General features: G+C 31.3%; 1 protein-coding gene across 3 annotated transcripts in view; it reads left to right on the forward strand.

Moving 5' to 3' along the window:
* The window catches only part of LOC139511297 (GTPase-activating Rap/Ran-GAP domain-like protein 3), a 213585-nt gene that overhangs the window by 137015 nt on the left and 49504 nt on the right, over positions 1-27066 (forward strand). For 2 of the 3 annotated variants that reach the window (XM_071297920.1, XM_071297921.1), the window contains exon 2: positions 24718-24787. In XM_071297920.1, the coding sequence (XP_071154021.1) occupies positions 24718-24787 (70 nt within the window). Of the gene's footprint in view, positions 1-12180; positions 12621-24717; positions 24788-27066 lie in introns of those variants that run through there. The other variant, XM_071297922.1, reaches the window with a different exon arrangement.

The following is a 27066-nucleotide window of genomic DNA, read 5'->3' on the forward strand; positions in this document are numbered from 1 at the left end:
TAAACAAGTAATAATACCCTGTTTTTGAGTTATTGATAATTCCCCCCTTTTGTAACCATAAATTATAGATCTGAAAACAAATTTTCCTACATTTATCCAAAAGAATTTAAAGAACTCATTTGTAAAGCCATCTGACCCTGGACTTTTCTCATTTTTCATTCTACGCATAGCTGTTGTCAATTCATTATAAGTTATCTCCCCCTCTAAAGATTCTTTTAAAGTATCATTTAATTTTTTAATATCAGAATCAGGTATTTCACTATTAAGATTTACTTCACTCAAGCTTTCTGTTTTAGTATACAGTTTTTTATAGTAATTTTTGGCCTCTTCTAATATTTTATCTTGTTTACAAATTGTCTCCCCTTTTTCATTAACTAGTTTGGGGATGGTTTTATTTATAAAATGTTTAGTTTCCATATTCAAAAAAAAACTAGATGGCTTTTCCCCTTCTTCAATCCATTGCATTTTTGACCTGATATAGTATCCCCTCATTTTTTCTTTCCTTATTATTCTAAGATCAGATTTATGGTGTTCAATTTCATTTAATATTTCCTCTGTTAAGATGCTTTCCTCTAATTTCTGAATTTTTTCTGATAGTATTTTTTCCTCTTTATCTCTTTCCTTCTTTTTATAAGATGCATAGGAAATAGTTTTTCCTCTGATTTCTGTAAGTAATATTTCTAAAAAAAGTTGGTCATTTATTGTAAAGTGGATGTCTAAATCATTAATTTCTTCTAACATTTCTCTATTATATACTAATGATGCATATTGGTCTTTTACTTTAAGTATAGTGTCTTTTATAGTTTTGGAGTATTCAATATCATGTAAAAGTGAGTTGTTAAATTTCCATAATCCTTTTCCAAGTATGAAATCATTCATCTTCAGATTTAATATTATTGGGGAGTGATCTGATCTATAGCTGTTGTGATTTTGTACATCAACTACATTTTGATTAAGGTCTTGGGATATTAAAAAGAAGTCTAATCTTGCTTGTTTTATGGGATTAGCTTTTCTCCATGTGAACTGTTTTAAATCTGGATTAATTTCCCTAAAGGGGTCTGTTAAATTATAAAGATCTTTTAAGTCTAGAACTTTCTCCTTAGCTTTTGGGTTATTAATATTTTGATAATTATATGTATCAAGACTTTGGTTTTGTACTAAATTATAGTCTCCAGTTATAACAACTGATGGATTGTTTAAAGTTTCTATCATTCCACTCAGTTTTATATAAAAATCTGGTGTATCTTTGTTTGGACCATATAAGGTTATTAGGGTCATTCTCTTTCCTTCGATTTCCATATCAATTCCTAACAAATTTCCTTGATCATCTTTTTTTACTTTATGTATTTTATACTCAAAGTTTGTTGTCAATAAAATTGCTACCCCTCTTTGATTTGTAGCAAATGAATTAAATATGCACTCTCCTCCCCATAGATTTTTTATTGATATTTCATCATTTTCTGAAAAATGTGTATCCTGTAAGCAATATATATTACAGTTTTTTGATTTAAGATAATCAAAAACATCTCTTCGCTTCTCTATTGAATTAAGACCTTGACAGTTGTATGAGAGAAATTTTATACTATTATTACTCATTTTCAAATGATATTTCTATTTTAAAAAACAAAAATATGTATTTTGTTAAATGCATAAAAGAAAACCAAGAAAAAACCCATACAGCTGTGTACTTAAAGTGTGTGAATGTGAAAATATCTTTGAGATGTCTGATCTCACCTGCCATGTCTGAGAAGAATTCAAATTGTAACCAGAATACACCAACAATGCTGCATAATATATTATACATTACTGTGCCAATAACATGAAATAGAGAAAAAAGACATACAATTTGTAAAATGTAAAAATAGAAAGAAGAAAAAAATGAGATCATATATAATCAAAAAGAGACAAAGCAAGAAAATCAAATGGTTAAAAACAAATTATGTCGTTCAAAAAGCAACATATCCACTATTGTTCTATTTTCTTTTAAATAACAGAAATGATGTTCTCTATGTGTAATATCTTTATCATTAAAACTAGCTAGAGATGATTATCTCCCTTACATCATAAATCAATATAATGATTTGTGAGAGTCATTGATTGATATGATAGTTAACTTAGTCATTTAAATATATATATATATATATATATTTCTTATCTTAATTCATCCAAATATATATCCAAATACATTGTAGTAAAGTTAAAAGTTAAAGATAATGAAGAAAAACAATTTATTTCTTTTTTATATCAAAAATCAGACATCTATGTATGATTTGTGTGTACAGAGATTTTACTCTTTTGCCCAGCTGTATATGTTTTAGAGAGAAAGAAAGCTGGTACTTTATGCATTCAGGTTCATAGTTTGTTTACCCGGTACTGAATATTTCTTATCTTAAAACAATATATAGTTTGATTTTGACCAGACTATAAATAGTGCAAGTATATATGTAGTCAAGAAACTTGCAAAGTAGTGGCTCTTGTCAAATGCACATGTTAAACCTAAGTACAGCAAAATAGTACTAAATAGTTAAAGTGAAAGCTAAACATACAGCATAAGGAAGCATTAAATTATGTTAGAGCAATGAATAGAATTTCAAAAATCCTGTTAAAACTAATAATTCTAACAGTATATTTTTGTACATTTGAACATACATGTATCAAGGAGGAACATGGTTGGTACATACAGTACTATGTAGTCTTAATTTTGATAAAAGGGTGCAGATGCTGATGTAAAACATACTAGGTAAAGAAAATTTAAAGTTTGAAATATCAACAATTTAGTCCAAAGAATATATCTCTTTCAAATTCCAAAAACACTACAGATTTAACACTTTGTGTTTGTTTGATTTAAGGCGTGTTGTTGGGTTGTTGTCCCTGTAGTTTAAATCTCACAGGATTGGTCATTATGAAAGCACTAAATATTAGAATGCTAAAATATTGATCTAAGTTTATTTCTTTACTCATCTATAGATAATTTTTACATCATTTATTTTTTCCTTTTTTCCTTTTTTAAAACATCTGTTTTTATAATGGACTCATAAGGCATTTTCTTCAGTATTCGGGTCTTCCTGCATGTACCAAAGAAAGATGATAAGTGACACATGTATTTATGGTTTAAACTAAAGAAGAGAAAAAACTAAGCTTAAATAATAAGACTATGAACTAACATGCAGTCTATGTATATATACATTGTACTTTATGATTGCAACTTCAAACAAAAGCATAAATGAAAATAAAGCACACAAGCAAAAAACAGATGCACAAGCAAAAACAAATTCAAAGCAGCAATATACTTACTGACAAGCAAGTCCTACAAAAGATTGAACAAATTTAATATGTATAAGTTGTATGATAAGTATTTCAGTCATAGAAACAACAAAGAAAAGCACAATATACTATCGTGTAGCCTGTATTTACAGTTTCCATAACTAGTCACAGTCATACATGTACTCGTATCATCTCACACAATTAATTGTTTTGCGCGTGTTCCACACATCCTTTGAGTTGAGTCGTGTTTCTAGGACCAGGACTATGCCTCTTACTTTTATTCTGGTTTGTAATTTCTCGTCATTTCTTATTTTAAATGCAGCTTTTGCGAGATCATTTCGTGCCTCTTTCATTATGACAGGTAAATCATCAACTATTCTGATTTTTTTATTTGCAACTTTGTATGCATTTTGCATTATCACTTGTTTGTCTTCGTAATGCATAAATCTCACAATAATAGCATAATCGTAACTATATTTTACTCTAAACAAGCCAGTTCAGAGGTTTTTGAGATGAATGCCGACATGTTTGTGCTTTGTAAAGAATGTTAGTACCATAAAAGAAAGGATGTGAAATATATGAACGTACATGTTGATATATATTTACGATCGATGCACTTGTACCAATGATAAAATTTAGTAACTGTTTTGACTTGCTTGCGATAGGTCTACCTGCAATGGTCTTCGGCCTAACTGTATTCCTTGTAAGGAAAGTTTCATAATCTGAGATAGCCATAATGAGGTACAAATTGAAGACAACATGCATTTGGACTAACCCAAAGTTTGATATAAGAATTGCAATAAATTTTAATAAAAATAAAAACAGAACAAAAATGCAAAAAAAAAACTACCTAAACATGAAATTTGAGATATACAACATCATAGACTTTCAACTCTTTTTATGATTGGGTCTTTAGTTTGTTTTTATTACTACACTGGTGGGTCTGATGAAGACAACACTACCGTCTGGTCCATCAAATAATTCACCTGGTAACGTTGATGAGTTTTTGTATATACATCTTTTTAAAAGAAAAGTAAGATTTAAATTCTTTCTTTTACATTATTTCTGTAATTAATATTAAAAATCTTTGACAATTAGTGATATTTTGATCTGATTGCTGTTTTGTCTGCTACATTGAATAATATATAGATTTTGAATTAAAAAAAAACAAATACCAACACAACTCATTGAAAATTATCGAATGAACGAACAAAATTGAAATGTCAACAAAGAAAAACAATAATTGAATTAGTTTTATTACATCAAATGTGTAATGTGATTCTCACAATTCGTTATGGTTGTAATTTGAGTCAAATGCCTTCAATTAAAGCGCTAAATTTGATAACATCATTGGGGGTAATAAATATCATACAATGACAAAGTGATGTTATAATAGAAGATACAATTGTTGTTCAATCATGAATTTAAGCAATGCACCATTAACCAGATAGAATCACTATCCTGTGAAACAATTGTTATAAATTCAATGGTGTTTTGTTATCATTCATGTCTTAAAGATCAAAAGCATGCAACAAATTGTATTAAGGCGAGGAAATTAAAGTAATTGTTTAATACATTACATGTTGCCTAATTCAAATCTTATATGCAACAGATTAGGTTTCCGCTGTGAACTCCTACGTTATCAGAAATTGTACTGTAGGAATGTGCAGCAGAAAACAAATGCATCGCGATCATGTAATTGAGTTAACATCTGTATAAACCAATTTGCGATGTTAAAGACAAATAAAAAAAATAATGTTTATCTTAGCGCTGATATTATAGTGTATCCCATTTTATAGTCATTTAAAGACAAAGCCCCAATTGCAATTTTTCCTTTATATATTATAAATTTTGGCTTTCTTCTTTACTTTTCATCTCTAAACATGGATCGTGTAGAAAATACGATTAGTAAATATCGTTATATAGTGATATAATCATAAGAGGAATAGTACATCGCCCAAACTTATTTTTCAAATAACTTGAACGAAGCCATATAGCATTGAAGCGAATAAACATGCCTACGTCAGTAATACGACTTCAATCATAATATATTCCTTTATGCAATATGGGTGTACTGACATAAGAGGTATCGAAGCACATTAGCTACAACTGGACCTTTCGTTAGTATAAGCAAAAAATAAGTATGTGTATCAGCGGAGGAAATTTGAAAGCATAAACAATAAGTTAGGTACGGTAATAATTTAATTGTGGATGAAACGCGTCTTCTTATTGGCTGACGCCGTTTTGTTTATCAGCTCATAGACATAATTTAGTCGTGTGACCGTGACGTCATCAACGTTTTTTCATGGTTTACTCCGGTTCAAAATAGAATTATAAGAAATAACTGTAATATTTTATCTGACGAGTGTCTATTTGAAAATTATAAAAAAAAAATGTGATGCACACTTTAAAATAACCCACTACGCGAGTTATTCAGTGTGCACCACATTTGTTTATGTTATTCCTTCATAGACTGAAAAAAAGATTACAGTCATTCCTTAAATGATGGTAACCCGTGTTTCAATTAAATAAAAAAATCATTGAACCTGTTTAGATATCAACCATATATCTGATCGTCCGAATAGCGGAACCGCCGGTCAACTCCGAACCGCCGGTCAACTCCGAACCGCCGGTCAACTCCGAACCGCCGGTTAAGTTGGAAACCGCTGGTTTACCGAACCTCCGGTTACGATGGTTACCTTTTCTATATAAATAAGGTACAAACATTAATCTACCATTCTGCCTCTGATTTAGGTCTCCATGGACCGAAACCGGTCAGGCTATGAAACATCACCATGCACTGTAAATTATGTGTATTGGCATATACTATATGGTTTATGCATGATATTTTCCTTTATTCAACTAAAGCTTGCACTTTCAAGACCAAAGAAGATTATAATGTTGTTTTTTTCTTTCTTGACCATTTTTGTTTCATACCTTCAAAAGTTTTCGATCTATCTTAGGCGTTCAAATGTTGAATTCATTCTTAATAGTTTCTGACGAAGATTAAAATTCGGATAAACATTCTGAACATAGCAAATACACTTCAACTTTGTTCTTACTACAATACATCACTTTAAAAAAAAAACAGTAACACATAACTGTAGATAAAACAGAAGAGCATTTTATTGTTTTTCTCGACAAAAGTTTCATTGTTATACATATATTTGATGAATCAAGTAGTTCACTCTATATCTGATGGACAATTCAACAGATTAATTCAGTATTTGACATTAATTTATTTGTTCGTTATTTTTTAAACAGTATTGTAATTTATCCGCGACAAACACATTTATATATTTTATTAATTGGTTAAAGTTGGGTTGCAGTCTTACCTACAATGCACCCTTTTATTCTCTGATGCTTTGCATGAATCGTTGTTCTTATTTCTTGGGTTTATTTTGACTCCATTGTTTAGAGATACCAGTGGAATAAACAAGCGTTAAAAAAAGGACAACAAAGAGTAAAACGAAAATGCAAAAGGTATTGATGAATTCTCCAAAATAATAACCGCCAAAATTATTCGTGTACCTTATCTTATAAAAATTACGATATTTTACACCCGCGAAATTAACCCGCTTAATGGTTCTTTATAAATCTTGGTATGTACGACAATCACTCTGATTCAAACAAAAAATTCTCTGAAACTGATATTATCAAGTGCTTGATTTCTTGATTGACAACATATTTGTTACGTTCGGGAGACGTGTTTTTCAACAGACTGTCGGCATTCCAATTGGAACAAACTGTGCTCCTCTACTTGCCGATTTGTTTCTTTATTATTATGAGGCTGACTCCATGCAAGAACTTCTTAGGAAGAAAGATAAGAAGTTAGCAATATCCCTAAACTCTACTTTCCGCTATAAAGATGATGTTCTTTCACTAAATAATTCAAAATTCTTGGTGACTATGTGGAACGCATCTATCCCATAGAGATAGAGATAAATGATACTACAGATACAGTAAATACGGCCTCATATCTTGACTGACATCTAGAAATTGACAATGAGGGTCGGTTGAAAACAAAACTTTACGACAAAAGAGATGATTTCAACTTTCCTATTGTGAACCTTCCATTTCTAAGTAGCAATATTCCAGCAACACCTGCATACGGGGTATATATCTCCCAATTGATACGATATTTCCGTGCTTGCATTTCCTATTATGATTTTCTTGATAGAGGGTTGCTGCACACAAGGAAGCTATTAAACCAAGAGTTCCAAATGGTGAAGTTGAAATCATCCCTTCGTAAATTTTAAGGACGCCATCACGAGTTAGTTGACCGTTATGGAATAACCGTTTCACAAATGATATCGGATATGTTCCTTATGTCGTAACTACAACCCTTTCCCTTTCATGGATGTGACCTACCGAATTAGACTATTTACCGGATTTGTTATCACATAAGTTACACGACGGGTGCCACATGTGGAGCAGGATCTGCTTATCCTTCCGGAGCACCTGAGATCACCCCTAGTTTTTTGGTGGGGTTCGTGTTATTTATTCTTTAGTTTTCTATGTTGTGTCATGTGTGCTGTTGTTTGTTTGTCTTTTTCATTTTTAGCCATGGCGTTGTCAGTTTGTTTTAGATTTATGGGTCTGACTGTCCCTTTGGTATCTTTTGTCCCTCCTTTACTAATCGCACACTGTCGATTTTTGTTGGGATATTAAATACAGCCTGGGATTTAACGGTTCTTTTGTGTTTGTCATCTCAATTGTATCGTTGTTTAAAATTATGCATTCGGTCTTTTACTTTTTGTGCAGTGTGTTGTGGTCCTGTGGACTTGTTCGTTACTTCGCCGTTTTTCGATTATCGCCATGGCGTTGTCGGTTTTGTTTTGACCTGTATAAGTTTTCAATGTTCCCTTGATATCTACCGCTTTTTAATGTGAAAAATATTCCAGTCAGTCAAACATATGTTGCCATAAAGTAATTTCACACATTCCATAACAGATAATTTTAATGGTATTCTTGTAACATTCCGTTACAAACCTATCGGGAATTTTCGTAGGGAAGACGAAGAATCTTTTGAAATTGTAAAAATAATTTAATTTTCAGAAAATAATTCGATTACAACGACTTACGCACATACAAGAATTATCATTTAATATCTGATTACATGGTGTCTTTGTAATTTCCTGGTCCGAATACCATTTACGATTTTTAATCCGTTTACAACCTAAAGCGTCGTCCATTTTATGCAGCTGGAAAATATTTTCACTAGCTAAACAAATATAACACATTGCAAATTTCGAAACATTTAATTGAAAGAAAACACTGTAAACTTTAACATGTAAACATTATAAACGTTACAATAAAACGATTAAATGTCTTAAACTCAACTGTTAAATGTTTGTGATTTGGGAAAAAAGGGGGCAGAGAGAAATATGGTTCAATGCAGGTCATCGACTTAGTTAGCTCCTGGTCCTCATCGGTGTGTATAGAACATATATTGAGCAAGTTTCCTTCACAACTTGTGAACTGGCTTTGAAGAATGTTGTTGTTAAATTTAGTTTGTCTTACAGTTATCCGATCCTTAAGCAAAACTTTATCCTTTTAGAAAAACACAATGCTTTTGTTTTGGGAGAACGAAAACACAATCTAGCACTATTCATTAATTGTGTGGTGACAGAAGACGTTCGAAAACATATTGGCGTTTTTGAATATGAAATATTTCATAGTGTCACTTTTAAAGTAGCATCTTTTATACTTCAAAACGTTTCAAAAGTACTGTGGTTGTGTGAACCTAAAATGTTGTGTTTTTTTAATTTATAAAGAACCACCTATAGTTCAGGTGAAAGATAGAGGCATGTGACAGTCCCGTATTTACCTTCATCTGAAATGCTAAAACGAATAACTCGAACAGCCAAATGCATCAAAGATCAGCTTTGCCTTCAGGGAGTTGGAGCCTGAGAAAAAACAAATCGTTAATTTATCAACGAGAAAATTTTCTATTTATAAGCCTATAGTGTCTTTAATTATAGTGTTTTTGTAAATCATGTCTGTGCCAACGTACTGACTACGATCTGTAGATTTATAGAGTGTAGGTGTAACGATCTCAAAGATCTACTTGAAATAATCATATGGTGTAGGTTGGTCCTTTGAGAGCACTTCTAGTACAGCATATCGCGATAAGGCTCTTAACATGATCTATATCCATATTGATGATAAAATCTATGTTTGGCAAAATAAACATAAATATTTTGTTGATCTTAAGGATTATAAAACTTATTTGTGTTTTACTGTACAATTTCTATTATCATACAAACTACAAAACTTGCGGCTATTTCAGAACACATTTAATAAAAATCCTTTTTGTTTTAAGGAAAACTTCATATATGAATTTGGATTTCATATGCTTAAGTTCAGAACCGATAACGCGTCGGCTTAAGTAGAAACAACCATTCAATGTCCAAGGAAATACATAATTCATGTACGTGATCTAATCTGTTAAAGACCAATTTCCAAAAAATAATTATATGCATCAGATCAACTGTCTTGCTCAACATTCCTCTTTCCGATGCGGTCACATGCAATATGATTTTAACGGACCAGAGTCTCGATAAACCGAAATAGGGAGCGAACCCTGTACTTTATATCAGTAACTACTATCACAATTATGTTTTCAATCGGCCTGGGTAATAAAATTTAGTTGTTATATTTTTTCCGGGGAATACATCAAATTACTGTACTTTTTTATGAACAGCAACTGCAAAACAAGTATTCTAACATGAATAGGTATAACAGGAAGTGTGGGGGAACAGGTCAATGAGACAATGCACGACCCCTGCCGCCACCCTCCCCAAAATAATAAAATAGAATAAAACAAAAACAAAACAAAGCTTATTTATTTATGAACACTTCTTGTCTTTCATGTATTAACATTTCCACCAATTGCATGTACCACAACTTGTTTTCGATTCGCTTTTTATTTCAACAGACAAAAAAAGTGATCATCTCATGATATATTTATATAAAAACAGTTGGTCATTGATTCGAAATGTTTGCAATGAAAACCAAATATATATCAATCAATCACATTCATTTATCAAATTCGTGTTAATTGTCGTATCTAGATGTACAACTGTACAAAAAATACAATCATGATTGATTACATACATAGACATTAATTGAAATGAAAAAACTGGATTCCTAGGAATTTTTATATTTTTTTTAAAATCAATAGGTCAATATAATTTTAAGATCACGTTTACACTTACGTTTGAAACGAAATGATTTGTCAGCTATGTACATACTTTGAATTAGAGCATCAATGCTATATGACCTAAGCAGAACAGTCAACGAGCATCTGGTAGTTGCAACAAAAGTTTTTTGGTCAGTTTGGTGTCTGGCGGAGAGTTATCTCATTGGAAATCATACCTCATCTCTTTAATATTTTTTTCTTGAAGTACAATTGCATAACTTATCGTAAAGCAATATCCAGTAAACACATTTATATCGATAATGAATATTTTAGGTAGGAGTAATGTTTGTCTCTTAGAGCAATATAGAGACATTTACAGCCTTTCATATACAGAATCTCATATATTACTATTAAACATTTTACTTTAATTGAAATAGATAGTCGAATATGTACTTGAACGGATTGAGAATGACCAGATAACTACGCTATAAGAGCTTAAACACTTATTTTATATTTCACTTCCTTATAATAAAGTAATTTAGAATGGAATCAAATGTTAACGAGATTATTATATATGTCTATGTAGGAAAACATTGCGTTTACTACTTAAAATGTACTTTTACATACCTAGTTCATTAAAGCATTAAGCCTTTTTACGTAATGTTAAAGAACAGTGTCACAGTGTTTAATGCTAAACGCGTAAATTATATTTTTTAAAATGTGTCTTCGTAGCAAGTAATCCTTTGTTATACAAAGTGTCAGTACAAAGTAAGGAATTGACGATTGTTTGATATTAGTAATTCTTTCAATAAGGAAAATGTAAAATAAATAAATTTTGTTAAAATGTATCGGTTCAAATCATAATGTTACTTTAATGCATCCCAACAAACATACATTGTATGTAAAACAAAAACAGATTTATGTGCGGGGCAATTATTACGAAAGCATGGTATTATTCGAAGAGTCATTGAAGTTTTGTTATATAATTAAATCTTATTAAAAAAAAACCTGCTAAATATGGAATTCTCCAATAAAGTTGTCTTTTACAGAAAATGTATAGTTTAAATAGATGACAAATCTTTAGATTTTGATAAATCTCCTCAAAATTAAGTCAGTTTTCCGCTTTTGCCTCTTATAATGAGTCTCTTTATTTACGAAATATCATTGTTGCAGCGAATTCGCTGCAACGATGATATTTCTAAAGAATTTTCTATATACATCTCTACAAGATATATATGTATACTTTTTTATAAGAACACCTGGCCTGGTGGACAATGTCTAGCGAACCAATATAATCCATGGCTATTACATAAAACAAATATATCGATGATCATTGAAGTAACTGAGATGCGTGACCATCTCGTATGTAAAATAATAGCTCGGATAATCAAACAAATTTTCTTTATTTTTATGTTTATCTATAATTCTATATATTTATACTTCATTGAAACAACTTTCGAAAGATGTTTGAATACTTTTCGACGTCACACTGTAATCCATCTGGCAAACCAGATTAAAGTTTTTGCATGGATGAAGCAAGGTTTTGAAGACACAATATAGTTGATCCGATCTTTCGTTGTGTCACATTTTTATATATATTGATAACTTGCATAAGTCAAACCTTGTTTGTAAGTGTACATATACAAGACCGAAAGCAGATAACATTCACATCACTGATGCCATTGATAAAAATTCGATCAATATGCAACCTAATATTTCGTGTTTTTATTTACAAATGTAAAGGTAATTCAATGACCTAGGTTAAAAGTTTTCAATTTTATAACAATTATCTTTAAACGATCAATAAACACACGTATTTCTTTTAAGACGATCGAACTAAACAACATGTTGTGAGGGGATATAGGAAACTATATTAATTCGTAAAAATTCATTGCGCATTGATTGCGATATTTTCAACGCCTAGAATATTTAACTCTCAATAATAGATGAATGGCTTAGTAGACTTAAGCCTGGAGTTAGAAGCACTTTAATAAGATGACAGAAATCGTCTCGGTTTACGATAATACTGTCTTTACTTGATGTTTGATTAAACTTTTCAACTGGAAAACATGGATCCTTTCCGAATGCGATCTAAATCATGTTCAAACCATAAACGAAAGCCGAAACATCACTGCCATGCTCTAGAAGTCCTTGTTCGGAACACCATTCCCGTGGATCCTTCGGAAGACAGTTTTAGGCGACGCTCTGTCAGGTAGGCAAAAGTTAATAAATCTCATTTTTGGCATAGGTTATAATCATAATAGTAAATAAATCAAAATCCATGATTTTTTTAATGATTGAAATGATTTGTTTTTTGTTCTCATTATTAAATCATGTATGAAGAATTTAATATTTATAAAAGACAAAACGATATTGATTTAACTCTAGTTCATTTTTTCCGGATGCACAGATTTGTCTGTTTATCTCATTGTTTGTATTGTATTATGAAAAAATTATTGATGTTGTAATGTTTATGCCCTTTGGGGCCCATAATTGGAAAATAAAATATCTTATCTTATCTTATCTATAGAGTAAATTTTAAGGTGAAAAAGCAGCTATTTGAGCCAGAGAGTCAAAATGAACCTTAAGCAAACCCTTTCGTCATGTGTCATTCTGGGATTCGATAGATACCATTCTAGGTTTTTTTTTTATCTGATCCTGTCGATGGACGACATTCCATATTTTAAGGAGTCTGTCGATAGGTGTCACTCTATGGTTTGAGCTAACCCTGTCGATAGGTTTCAATCTAGTTTTAAGCAGACCCTAGCTGTCGATAGGTTTTAAGCAGACTCTGTTTTGTACATAAATCAGGTCGTTAGGTTTCTTTTTGGGTATCTTGTTTGAACTCTTTCACATATTTGTTTGAAGCTAACCCTGCCGATATGTTTCAATCTTTGTTTGAAGCTAACCCTGTTGATAGGTTTCAACCTAGGTTGTAAGCAGACCCTAAGTGTTTTAAAATAGGTTTTTAAACAGACTCTGCTTTGTACATAAATCAGGCCGTTGGGTTTCTCGTTTGAATTCTTTTACATTTTGTCATGTCAGGTTCTGTAAAGCTGAGTATACAGAACTCGACATGACGGAATGGGTTTTGCTCATTGTTGAAGTTCGTACAGAGACTTATAGTTTCTTACATTCGCGTCATTTGTTTGATTGGTAATCACACCACATCTACTTATTTGTATATTAAAAGTGACCGTTTTAATGAACGTTTTAGACATTAAAAATTATAAACTCGGGTCGACATTTCATTTTCGTCATTTAATTTTTTTTGCTAAAGGTGCTGCTCCGTTCACTCATTCTAATAGAGTGAACATGTATTGGTTTCGAATGCACGGGTTTGCAGTGACGTCTCATATTTTTATTAATGTAAGATTTTCATGTCTAAAAACCTTTACTGCTGGCATATATGCAATCAAACTAGAAAGGGAGAGGAGGTATATGTGTGGCCATTGAAATGGACAAAAGGTGAAAGTCTTCAAACCTCTTGAAATATGATGATATTATCTATAAATAATTACAGGAATGTTATTTGCCATGATAGTCATAAACATATCGAAAATCATATATTTACCCTAAAATGACCATTCTTTTTGGACAAATAAATATGAGCGTAGGCCTCACCACAAAAGCATTAATACAGAGTTGCATGGCTCTACGATTTGTCGATACCTGTATCTTGGCTTAGCAAAATGTCATGTCTTTCTCTGACTTTTTATAACGTCTTTACACTAAATTCATTAGATTTTGGATATGGACTGATTGACAATTTAATCTTAAATGCATGGTTCTTTTATTAGTTTATTTTTGGATTTGAACTAGCTGTCAGTAATTTCGAGTACTCTCAGGTCTTAGTGTCTTTTTGTTGTTTGGATGTAAAAGTACCCGGTCACGTCCACTCTCGTATTTTTTTTATATGTTTGTATTTCTATTTGTATTCATCTGATGAGTTAAACCTTTTTTAACTGATTTTCATAGTGTGTTCTTATGTTGTACTGTTATAACACTGTTACAGGTTAAGGGGAGAGTTGGGCGCCCGCTATCAAGTTTAACCCGTCGATCTCTGTATGTGTCTGTCTCTAGTTAAGAGCCTGTAATTCAATGGTTGCCGCTTTTTGCTGTGTTACTGACTATGTGGTATAGGCTTTACTAATTGTTGAAGGCTGTACGGTGACCTATAGTTCTTAATTTCTGTATCATTTGGTATCTTGTGAAGAGTTGTCTCAATGGCAATCGTACCATATTTTCTTTTTTATATTATTTGTTTTTCACTTCGAGATGTTTTTGAAGCCTCCCATTGATCAAGTTGTACTTGTTAAAGGCTGGAAAAAGACGGTTTTATCCCTGGATAAGTTTATATGGTGTCTAAACTATAGAGTTTGTGTAGAGTTTAACATATTATATATAATATTTAGAAAGATATTTGTGTTTTTCGACAGCGTTAACTGTCTTGACCTTTAAATTTCTTTGGTTTTTATGGATCGTTCGGTTTTCGACTCGATGACATTTGTCCCCTCTCTTTTCTTTATTTAATAGATTAAATTAGATGATCCGGTAGGATTTCTAATGACACAAATCCTCACCAGAGGCCAAATGACATGGAGGTTTACGACTATAGGTCATCGTTCGGCTTTCAACAATAAACGAGACCCATACCACATTTAAAGTAAGCTATATATGATCCCGAAATAACAAATATAAAATTGTTCATACAAGGCAAATTAAAGCCTGATTTATGTACGAACAAATATGATATACAGCAACAAACGACAACCACTGTTTGTTTAATCGGTAGATTCATCGTTCGTAAAATCTTAAATGTATGGACGACCTGTGGTGACATTCTATTGTTGTGTATCTACACTTTATAGTTACAGTTGATCAAAACTCTTGTTCACTTTGTCGATATAACAGAACTATAAACAACAGTACTGTCCTACCAGTGGGATGTTTAGGTAGCGAGAAAACCAGGTTTTACCTTACATGTTTTGGAGAAAAGGAGTAGGTCCGGTAAGGGCCGATTTTGGCCTCAAATGTCAGGTTCATCTGACGAAAGATTTTGGACACTTTTTAAACACTTAAGTGTCTATTTCAGTTGATTCAATTAGTTTATTTGAAAGATTTCAACTGATTTAGTCATTAAAAACTCACCGATTCAAGCTTAAATATGAAAAATCTATTAAATATGCCAAAACATGTCACTTTTTTCAGATTTTTTGTCAAAAATGAAAGTGGCCGCATCCGTGTTCATCTTCAACCTTTATATATGTTATGTATTATCATTAAATACAACTTACATTTTAATATAAAAGAATGAACACAAATGCGGCCACTTTTATTTAAAACGGAAACCGTCTAAAATTTAACTAAAATGCTAAAATTGTGACGATTTCAGTAATTTAGCATGACTTACTGATGCTATTTCCGATATATGTGCATTGTATTGTAAAAAAATATATTTATGTAGCGGAAGCATTCATCTTTCCAATAAATAACTAAAAGTTTACATTTTAACAATTTTGTAAAACTGCTCTTTTTTGGGGTCAAAAAAGGGTCTTACTGGACCTACTCCTTTCTTTACTTAGTTATGAATAGACAGTTGTTTTTCATTGGTTCTGTTGGTTGGTAGCGTTTGACTTTGTCAGTTTTTTTTAGAACTCTGGAATTCTTTCTCATATACTTTTTTCCACACAACATTTTCTCAGTTGAAATGAGACATTTCAATAGGTCCGACTAAGCATTTCTAAAGGAGTAGGTCCGGTAAGGACCGATTTTGGCCTCAAATTTCAGGTTCATCTGACGAAAGATTTTGACCACTTTTTAAAAACTTAAGTGTCTATTTTATTTGAATTAATTAGTTTATGTTAAAGATATTTAACAGATTAGTCATTAAAAACGATCCGATTTAAGCTCAAATATGAAAAATATACCTAATATGACGAAAAATGTCACTTTTCAGATGGTTTTTGGTAAAAATGAAAGTGGTCGCGTCCGTGTTCATCCTCAACCTTTATATATGTGATGTATTATCATAAAATACAACTTACATTTCAATATTAAGGATGAACACGAATGCGGCCACTTTCGTTTTACACGAAAACCGTCTAAAATGTAACTAAAATGCTAGAATTATGAGGATTTCAGTAATTTAGCATGACTTAATGGTGCTAGTACTGGAAATATGTGCATTGTATTGTCAAAAACAGCCCATATTTATGTAGCAGAAGCATTCTACTGTTCAATAAATAACTAAAGGTTTACATTTTAACAATTTTGTAAAACTGCTATATTTTGGGGCCAAAAAGGGGTCTTATTGAACCTACTCTTTTGAAATTAAAATTAGTTTGTATATAATATTCCTTTTGAATGGAAAAATATATCAAGTTTAATCTTGCCATTCTACGTGACCTTATTTCATATTCTAACTTTTCAATGTCATTTTAAACGCGATGTATATGCCTGTATCCATTGGGCAGCAATTAATTGTCTATGTTTGTTTACAAGATACATTGTGTACTTGTAACACTGACAGAACTTCCAACGGCATGTGAAATATATGAAATCATTAAAGCTTGTAATCAAACGTTTATCTTTCGAATTCGATTTTCTCAAAAAGCAATAAAGTCAACTATTATATATTAAAAGAATCTAATATAAAAACCGACTTTAAATTGATAACCTAAAAGACACAATAATGTTCTTTCCAAAACTTTTATAAGAAATTATTTTTTTATGCAGACAGACAGTTTACACAGATAAAGTACAATCGGCTTAGTTTGATGAGCCGGCACGATTTAGTGTATGTAAAAGAATTTTTCAGAAAAAAACAACAAGTCATTTGATGGGGTTAACATCCTAAATGTCCCAAATGATTGTCATGTAACGACGTTACAAGTCTTTTAGACCAAATATATAGATCCAGTTGTCAAGTTGTCAACAAGTACACGTGTTTACTTTCTGTGTTGGTCTGTGTTGTTTATATAGGGAATGTTCTCATGTATTTCGTCGTTACTTATCTTCACATAATGTCATTGAGAGAGATAAAAGGCAAATACGTATGCTTTTTCGGACGATTTGTAAAACCTTGAGTTTGATTCCCAGAATGCATATTTGATATACATGTATGTGTGAGTCCAGTCAGTTGGTATCAATTTTAAGATCATATTGTAACAAATAAACTTGATGATAGTGAAATTAAAAAAATCTATAATTTACTATACATCAGTAGCGCATTAGTTAAGGAACAAAATAATCTAAAAAGATTGATAAGTAATGGAGCTCCTTTTTGAAATATCATTCGTTTCGTCAAAAGGCTGGAAAAGGCTGACTCGGACTTTTATCCTATTATTTGCATTGGCATTGGTATAATTTGGATCTCACATCGAAAAATGAAAATCTAGGATCTACTTAAATTTGGTAAAATATCTTTTATAAGCTATGGATTTAAAGGGGCAAAATGTTTTACCCTGTATCGTAGAGTTTGAACAACTGACGAAAAAGGCCGAAATGTAATCTCATCTCTTTTAATTGATTATATCTACGTCGTGTAGCCTCTGGTGAATGGGTGCTTCATTGGTAATCATACCACATCTCCTTATATTATAACAATAAAAACGTTAAAAATTGAAATTATGAAGATGCAAGAGTTTTTTGTCGGTTTTGTCCGCTCTCTTATGTTTTTGTAGCTTAAAGGTTGTCTGTATTTATTCCACTAATCATTTGTCCTTGGCACCTGCTGTTCACTGTAAACATGTTATGTACAGTAATATTTTTGTCTAAAATCAGTTCACACATTGTTATAAATAAGGAAATTATGCTTCAATTGATAATATGTATTTCATAACAACAAAATACCTGGACAATTTGTTGTGTAATATAACTTGACACGTGGACGGACATGCCTTGGATTTAAAAGAAGAGTTGAAGTATAATCCCTTACAGTAACACATTAATATTCCTGAGGTATAGATACCGAGATTCTATGTTGAATTGTAGTAAAATAGCAACTCCACGACACAAACAACAAAAAAACATGTTATATAGTAACAAATAAACTTCGGAAATACCCAAGTGTTTAAATGATATGATAGGCTCAAAATCGACCGGTGTATAAATAAAATTGTGTAAAAATCTAACATTTACCAATAAATTTAGTGATCCTGTATCTCGTCAGTTTTTGTACTATGAGGATAATTCGGTGTAGGGTATAGATTGTTTGTACTCTATTTTCATTTGTTAAATCACATGGTGCAATTTTTTTTAGAGAGTTGCGTCGTTTGACACTATGTAGGAATCAGAACATATTTTTACGAACTAACCTCTTGAAGTTAAATGGTCGTTCCCTAAGCCCATTGTAATTTGTGTACACGCTCTCTTTTTTCAAGCAACACACAAAATTCTTTGCTTTGGAGATATGTACAGACTTAAATCATACATATTTAGTTGCCATTATTTCAAACATTTTTCATAATTTCTGGTCAATACAAGAACTGGTTAAAGTAGTAAAGGCAGACCTTGTCAAACGAAGGTAATGACATTAAATTTCACAGTACCAACATGAATTGCTAATCGAAAATTGTTGTCTCTTAAAATCTTTTAATCTATAAAGCGTTTATAAGATTTTCAAGTCTTTCAATCTATTAAGCGTTCATTAGATCTGAAGAAGTACATCGACGTGGTTTGACAGCCAATGAGACAACGATTCACCAGATTTAAAATGACGTGGATGTGAGATAGTAGCTGTCATCGACTATTTCTTAGCATTCGACAGTTAAACGTGTAGTGTTAATATATTTATATAAATGATTGGCCCCTTTAATAATAAGGAAGTGGTGTCTTCAAATATAAGATTATTATTGTTACCTTGAACCACTTTTAAAATGCAGTTATTGTGTTTGTTTTAATAGTTTATTCGTGACATCCGTATACACAGGCGTTCATTCTCCTCTCAATTGAACCATTGCACTTATTCTTACAAAGACTGGTTGGTAGTTTAGAAATTTTTACGTTCTGCAAATATAAAATAACAGGCTTGCATGTACGCATACTGTACACATATTGTATAGCTAAAACAGACAAACCCTGTAATCACTAATATTTAATCATCCCATGCAGCATTGTACATAATAAAAGCAATAAAACCCGTATAATACGCTTCAGAAGAGATGCTAATGTACTATTACAGTCATTCCTCTATTGATATTTACAGAACCACACAATCAACATACCATCATTTTTCAAATGCCATTAAAACTGTATAATCTTTTACATCAAGGATATGCTTATCTACTATAGTTTTGAAAATAAGAGGAAGTTTTCCGGGTACAATATCTTCGAAGGGCGTATTGAAATATCATAATTAAAGATTTCAAAGATATCTGTTCTGTATTTAAAGTTCTGATTAAACGTAAAACAATGGTTTTACTGTTGCAAATTTAGTGGTCCTACATAAAAATGCTTTGACCATTAGTTTTTTTAACTTTTATTGTCTTTTGGTCTCTGGTGGAGGGTTTTCTCATTAGCAATCATACCACATCTTATTTTTAATATTTTAATATTTTTAAACCTAAGAACACTTTAAAAAAAACGGTGAAAATATCTCTGAAATACTTCGGTAAGTCTGGTATGAACTTGACAGTATATTTGTCTTTATATAAAAAAGAAGATGTGGAATGATTGCCAATGAGACAACTATCCACAAAAGACCAAAATGACACAGACATTAACAACTATAGGTCACCGTTCGTCCTTCAACAATGAGCAAAGCCCATACCGCATAGTCAGCTATAAAAGGCCCCGATAAGACAATGTAAAACAATTTTGCATATTTTGATAAACGATAGACCTGATTAGTGCATATCGAAATTGACTTTGTGTCAGAATATGAAAAAAAAATCAACAGGAGATACTGTTGTTAATCGCCAAAATTGTCTTTGAACAACTTCGCCTTCTTCATTTTGTTCCATAGTAACATAATTTCACAAACTTCGAAGCATTGGCAATCGATCAGACTGCACTATCTAGGACTGGTAATCATTTTAACGTACTGAATCAGTTGTGTTAGTATCACAATGGGCACCATGGTATGTGTTTATACGGAAGAATCTTAATTAAACATATTGAGGAAAACGAACTCATCAGGGATAATCTAAGAGTCGGGAACATATTTGCGAAAACCTGTGTTTGACTCAGAACCGTTTTTTTTATTTATCCTATTAATTTTGAAAAAAAGATTATACTGATATGTTCATAAGTTCATGGACAAAAAAAAATACATTAGAATCCTCCATCTCGACCAAGACAAAGACATACATTGTATTTCAATTTAACAAGTAAATTCGTCCATTAATCCTTTTCTCATAGTAAGTGACTTTTTCATAATTTACCCATTCCTATCTTAATGTGGGTTTTAATGATTCACTTTTTCATTATTCATGATTATTGAATTATACAACATGACAAAATGTTAGACTATGAAAAATTATCAACTCAATCAATTGCACTCATTTCGATATCTGGAAATTCTTGTTTCTTCACAATGTGTTTTATACAAATTAAAAATATTAATCCATTGTACTATTACACGTTAATGATTTGATTTTACAAATATGACCTGGTATACCATGCATGAGAATATTCTTACGGTTAACGCAAACAAGTGTAGATTGTACCAAGTACATTTAGATGTTTTATCTTATTCAATTCCGACCAATATCAAATTTGATTGAAAAGTTAATTAAAAATAGATTACGGTACAAAACTAATTTATTCTCTTTCCGACGTAAGTCATGTAAGTGATCAAGTCGAAAAAGCAAAAACAAATAAATAAATACATTCTTCTGTCGACTGGATACTTATGATATAAACATTTTTATGTGTATAGTAAAAGTTTAATGTACTTTATGCAGACAAATAGAATTAACACTTTTTGATTTGTTCGCGACAATATCAACGATCAGTTCAGTTTCGACGGACTTTATATAGTACCATTGAAAGGAAAATGGCTGCAACAATATTAATTGAAAAATGAATAAGCCGATATAGGACTAAAATATTTAAAATAGTATCGCAATATTTAAATTAAATTCGTATGCTGCAATAAGGATTGGCTACTACAATTAGTTTTATGTCAGAAGACAAAGGCGGATTAAAGAGACCTATGCATCGCTATAAGTCGCACTTCATAAGAAAATAATCGATTCAACCACTTCGAAGTTACTGCCCCGGCAAAGGTCAATAACTTCTATATTGAGTTTATAAATCCTTTCTGATATATATATTCTATCTGGTATAGAGTTTATTAAAATAATCTGACTACCCGATTTGTCTTTTCATGTCAACGTACCGTTTCATTTCGTATAACAAAAATTCAACACACTTTCATGTATGCTTTAGACTGGTACGGTTATCGTCCAGTGGAAGATTCCTTATTTCAACTTGACTTTAGCAACAATCTATCATCAAAATAATGGATTCACGTATAATAATATTTAATTGTGTAAGATGATGTGATAAATGTCATAATTTCATCAAACGGAGTCAGTTGTTGTCAACAAATCATCCATTGATTTCTCATCAGCAGCGTAATGATATAAAATCTCCGACATCCATCGACACTTTACCTTAAGGAAATTATATGACTGATCTATAGTGATCTATCGTAAGGAGTCTATATCACCACATACTGATCTATATTGATCTATCGTAAGATACCTTCAATATTTCTTTATTGACTGATTGATTTTCAATAAAGTTTACGTAACCTTTCATCCATTTGGGGGCGCTATAAGTCGTCAGTGTTAGAGATTGTAAACTGTGATTTCTAGAAATAATGAACGGTTTTAGACTCAGATCACAGTCTCTGTGCAATTTCAAAAGGAGGCGTCCCAGTAACTTTAGACTTGAAACACTAAGCCGATCGACATGGTCCAAAGAGGACTATTTTAGACGACGCGCTTCAAGGTACAGTAATTTGTATGTTTTTGTTTCGAAAATTGTGTGTTTTGTTTGTTTAACAAATTCCCTTTCTTGGCGGTTTACTCGTTCAAAATATTTTTTATAATGAGAATTTTATATTTTATCTTTTTATTTGCTAATATGTTTGATTCTGCTGTCACCATTTTTATTTAGAGAAGGTCCTCTGGTATCATCTTTCAAGTAGCCTTCCTTACAAGTTGTACGTCATATAAACTAATGTGGTGAAACTCACAGATCGTTATTTCAGGAAGTTAATCGCTATACACAACATACATCCCTTGAGCATTTTCATTCTTAATTTGTTCTATTATTTATGTTTCCCCCTTTTAAATTAATGTCTTTACATTATCTAGTTTATAAAAGGCATTTTTTTGTTATGTATAATGTACACTATACATGTACTAATTGTGCGGACATTTTTTGTAACAACAATGAAGTGTACATGAATGATATACATATATATAAAAAAAATAGATATATCAATGTAAGGATAAGTAACAAGAAATATTGTTGATTTATCTAAAGTCGATTCGACTTATATGAAAAGAGATATTCAGGTTGTTTAAAAAAAAAAGTGATAGAATAATTCCATTTAGAAAGCAACACATCAACATATTACTAGGTTTTATTCCACTAGTTGAGGATACCTAGTTTTTCTAATAACAATCCTGACATCGGCACCGAATTCATAAAGGGGCAAAATAAGAGCGAACATCAATAAACACCACAGTTTTTGAAAATATATGTTCCAGGATTCAAGTCACCAAAATGCTTCTTTCTAGTGTTTCGTACGGCTGTTTGTGTGACCTTGTTTTGGTCTCTTTCTTTCGTGTTCTAGCCGCTAGATTCCTGCTTAATTAGATTTTGTCACTTAGATAAAAAAAAAAAAAAAAAAAAAAAAAAAAAAACCAACGTGTTGCTAATGACGAATTCGACACTTACCTACGTAAAGTTCATAAGAAAACATATATTATTTTATTTTTGTACATCCAGTACCGTTAAGACTTTTCCGCAGTCAATTCAGTAATGTTCAGTAGTTTTTCAGACAATTCAGTATGTTGTTGATGTGTACATGTACAAATAAACAATTGTACATAATTGAACTGACTGGACAGATCTTAGTTCACGGCTGGCTGTTTTAACATTATGGAATTTACCACAATGTATACAATTGACTGATAGCTTAGAAATGTTTAAATGATTTAATGAGCTGTTAAGGATACACTGACCGTTCTTGATCAAAATTAGTTTACTAGTGTTACCCAGTATACTTACATGGTACTCAATAATGGTCTTATTCGATGAACAGTTGAACACACTATGAACCGAACGATTGAAGTTTTTGATTGTATATTACATATGGTTATGATGAAAATAGTTTACATGTCATAGTTGTCGTTTATGATTGTAAGAAACCCCACTGTTTTGATAAAAAAAATATGTAATAAACAAGTAACTAGTACTAACATTAAAGTAAGTAATACCATGGAAAAGTACATACACGTCAAAAAAAAATAATAATAAAACGTTATTTTTAATTTTAGTTTCTTGTGTATAATTCGGAGTTTAGTATGACGTCCATTATCACTGTACTAGTATAAATATTTTTTTTAAGGGGCCAGCTGAAGGAGTTTCTCGCTACATTGAAGACCCGTTGGTGGCCTTCGGCTGTTGTCTGCTCTATGGTTGGGTTGTTGTCGCTTTGAAACATTCCCCATTTCCTTTCTCAATTTTAAATCTAATTCAAACAAACAAAATTACCATACTTCTTTGCTATTTATGAGTGCACTATTTAACCAGGTCACATCCAGTTGCCTTAAAAAAGATATGTAAACACCTAGAATACTGGATGCATCAAATCTTGTTATGTAACTTTAATCTCTATAATGTTATTACAAGATCATGTACAATTTTGCATGTTGAAACAACTATCATTAGTGCATTGTTATAAAACTGTTCCAATACAAGTGTCATCTGGGTAATCTAAATCCGGAAATGTAAATTCTTTTACAAATAGGGATCACATGTAGTTCTTATTCTAGAGAAAATCGACCAACTTTGTAACGACTTTGACCTTTTCATGTTACAAGATTCATCATTCTTAAACAAAACAAGAGAAAATAAATGAAATAATACTCCCAGAGGTATCTTTAGATTTTGCTACAGCGATGTATTTAAAGTAATACTCCACCACGGCTATCATAAAGAAGCCCATGAATCTAATGCTATTCTAAAGTCAACAGTATTGTGTCAACAAGTTAGAAATAAATTAATTCTGTGTTGTAAAGATCTCTCATAATTACGACATTAATACTTAATTTTCTTTCTTTCAGTTCCCCGGCGTCCGATTTAACATTTCGACGTGATGTTTTCAGCAGAAGACAGTACGGATCTGTTGAACTGGTGAGTTTTATTTTTATGTTTTTCTTCATTGTTTATAATCCGACTTGAAACTAATTTCATACAAAACAACTTTAACAATTGATTGATGGCTTGTTTAATAAGCTTCTAATTGTCTCGTCCCCTCAACAGCGATAAAAAATAAATGTAAGAACTGAAACGTACAACGATAAACAAACTAAGCAAGCTAGGGCTATATGCACCCTTAACTAGAGATAACTTTGGAAATAGTCAACATTGTTAAAGATTGTATCCCAGATATCCAAATGTTTCAGATATATCATTTGGTATAAACACGTTATTTTGTAAACAACTGCAATGCGTCTTACATGTGTGAGCGTTTAATGTTGTAACTCCATCTCTCTAAACGTTTGGAAATTGAATATGAAGTTAGTTTAAAATCACAATATTAGAAACAAAAGACTGAAATATGAACAAACTACTGAATTAGATGTTGGAAAAATGAAGTTAACTTAATATGGTAGTTTTAAAGTGGTGTTTACTTTACAAAAATATACTTATATGTCGGTATTTAAATAACATTTTATCTTTTCTTGATCTATTTTTTTTCTTTAGAAATATTTAGTCTAAATGCTAAAAAGTACTAGTGTTAGAAAAATGAAATATAATTACCGTATTTTTGAAAGATTTGTTTATTATGCAAAGACATACATATATTGTCGGTATCTAAACAATTAACATTGTATCTTTTCTTGATCCAAATTATTCCTTTTAACTATGTAGTCTAAATGGTGATGGCAAATAACTTATAATCTCTGTTTAATTTATTCATAACTTGTATTGACTTGGGATGAATTACAGATTATATACAGTTGCCCTATGTTAAAGACAACAAAACTCCACCTTACAGGTCTTTTTGTCATGAACATGGGTTTACACACTCAAATATAACGTCAAAGTACCCAAATTGAACCAAGAACCCCAAATTGCACTTCTGTAGCTAAAAAGCAGTGGAAATCGTACACATTTTTTTTCAAAAACTTAACAGTTTACATTGTTATGAATTGATATTATGCACGTCTATAACACCAATAGTTATATGTAGATACACATAAAACTTTCGCAGTATTTATCAACAGATGAGTTTTCCCTGGGAAAACGTAGAATCTATGTAAACCTCACCGTATGACGTTCACAAAATGTCAGAGCAAAAAAGTATGTTAAAAGCATCAATTTAAACAAATTTTAAAGTAAGCATGGGCTAATGTCAATTTGTTTTATATTTGAAGAAATAAAAGAAAACATCTGTAATGCGATTATTGATCCATAGATTGGAAAGAAAGAAAAGGAATATAAGATTGTTTCAAGAAACTGTTTTTTTTATTGGTTATTAAATATCAACCTTTTAGACAGTACATTTGCACTAAGAGATGCATGCTCATCAGATACATTGAAACACTATCTAACATCGTATATACCACATTGAAACACTATCTAACATCGTATATACCACATTGAAACACTATCTAACATCGTTTATACCACATTGAAACACTATCTAACATCGTATATAACAGTCTCAGTAGATATCATGTATATTGAATTATCGCGGTCACATCATTATGTCTTTGAAACAGACCCTTCACGCTAAGAAATTTATTTTTAATACTACGTGATACGACGATATTTCCACATTACAACTATTATAGATCATAAGGTAAAACCACACCTAAACAAGACGTGACTTTTGAAATTATGTTTTCAACAACATTTCTTTAATTATCGAATTGAATGTAAAAAAGATAAATTAACACGACTAGTTTGCTGTAAAGAATATAAATCTTTCTAAAGTAGATATAAACAGTAGATTTAATTGACAGTAAAAACCAAAGATTATAAAGAATGAAGATTGAAATATCAAGTTCCATTTTAGTTTAATAGCTTTTCATTTTGTTTTAATACGTTTTGGATTTTCAAATGTATTGGCCACGAGCATCGCTGTAGATATATTTATACTGTCTCGTAATTACGTTTGTTTTAAAAACCACATAAAATTCAGAATATAAATTAGGATTATGTCAAAGAGAAAACAACCATAGAGCGTGAAACAGCCGAAGGCTACAATTGGGTCGTAAATGCAGCGAGAAAAATCGACACCGTAGCTGGCCCCCTAAATAACTATGTGTACTTGTTCTTTCGGACGTCATACTAAACTCAAAACATATAAACTGACTGAAAAATAAAAAAAAAAAATATATGCAAGACTAACAAAGATAACAGGCTCCTGTTTTGAGACGGACACAAACATGCGGCGGGGATAA

This window comes from Mytilus edulis, chromosome 2 (assembly GCF_963676685.1).
Source record: "Mytilus edulis chromosome 2, xbMytEdul2.2, whole genome shotgun sequence".
Taxonomy (NCBI): domain Eukaryota; kingdom Metazoa; phylum Mollusca; class Bivalvia; order Mytilida; family Mytilidae; genus Mytilus; species Mytilus edulis.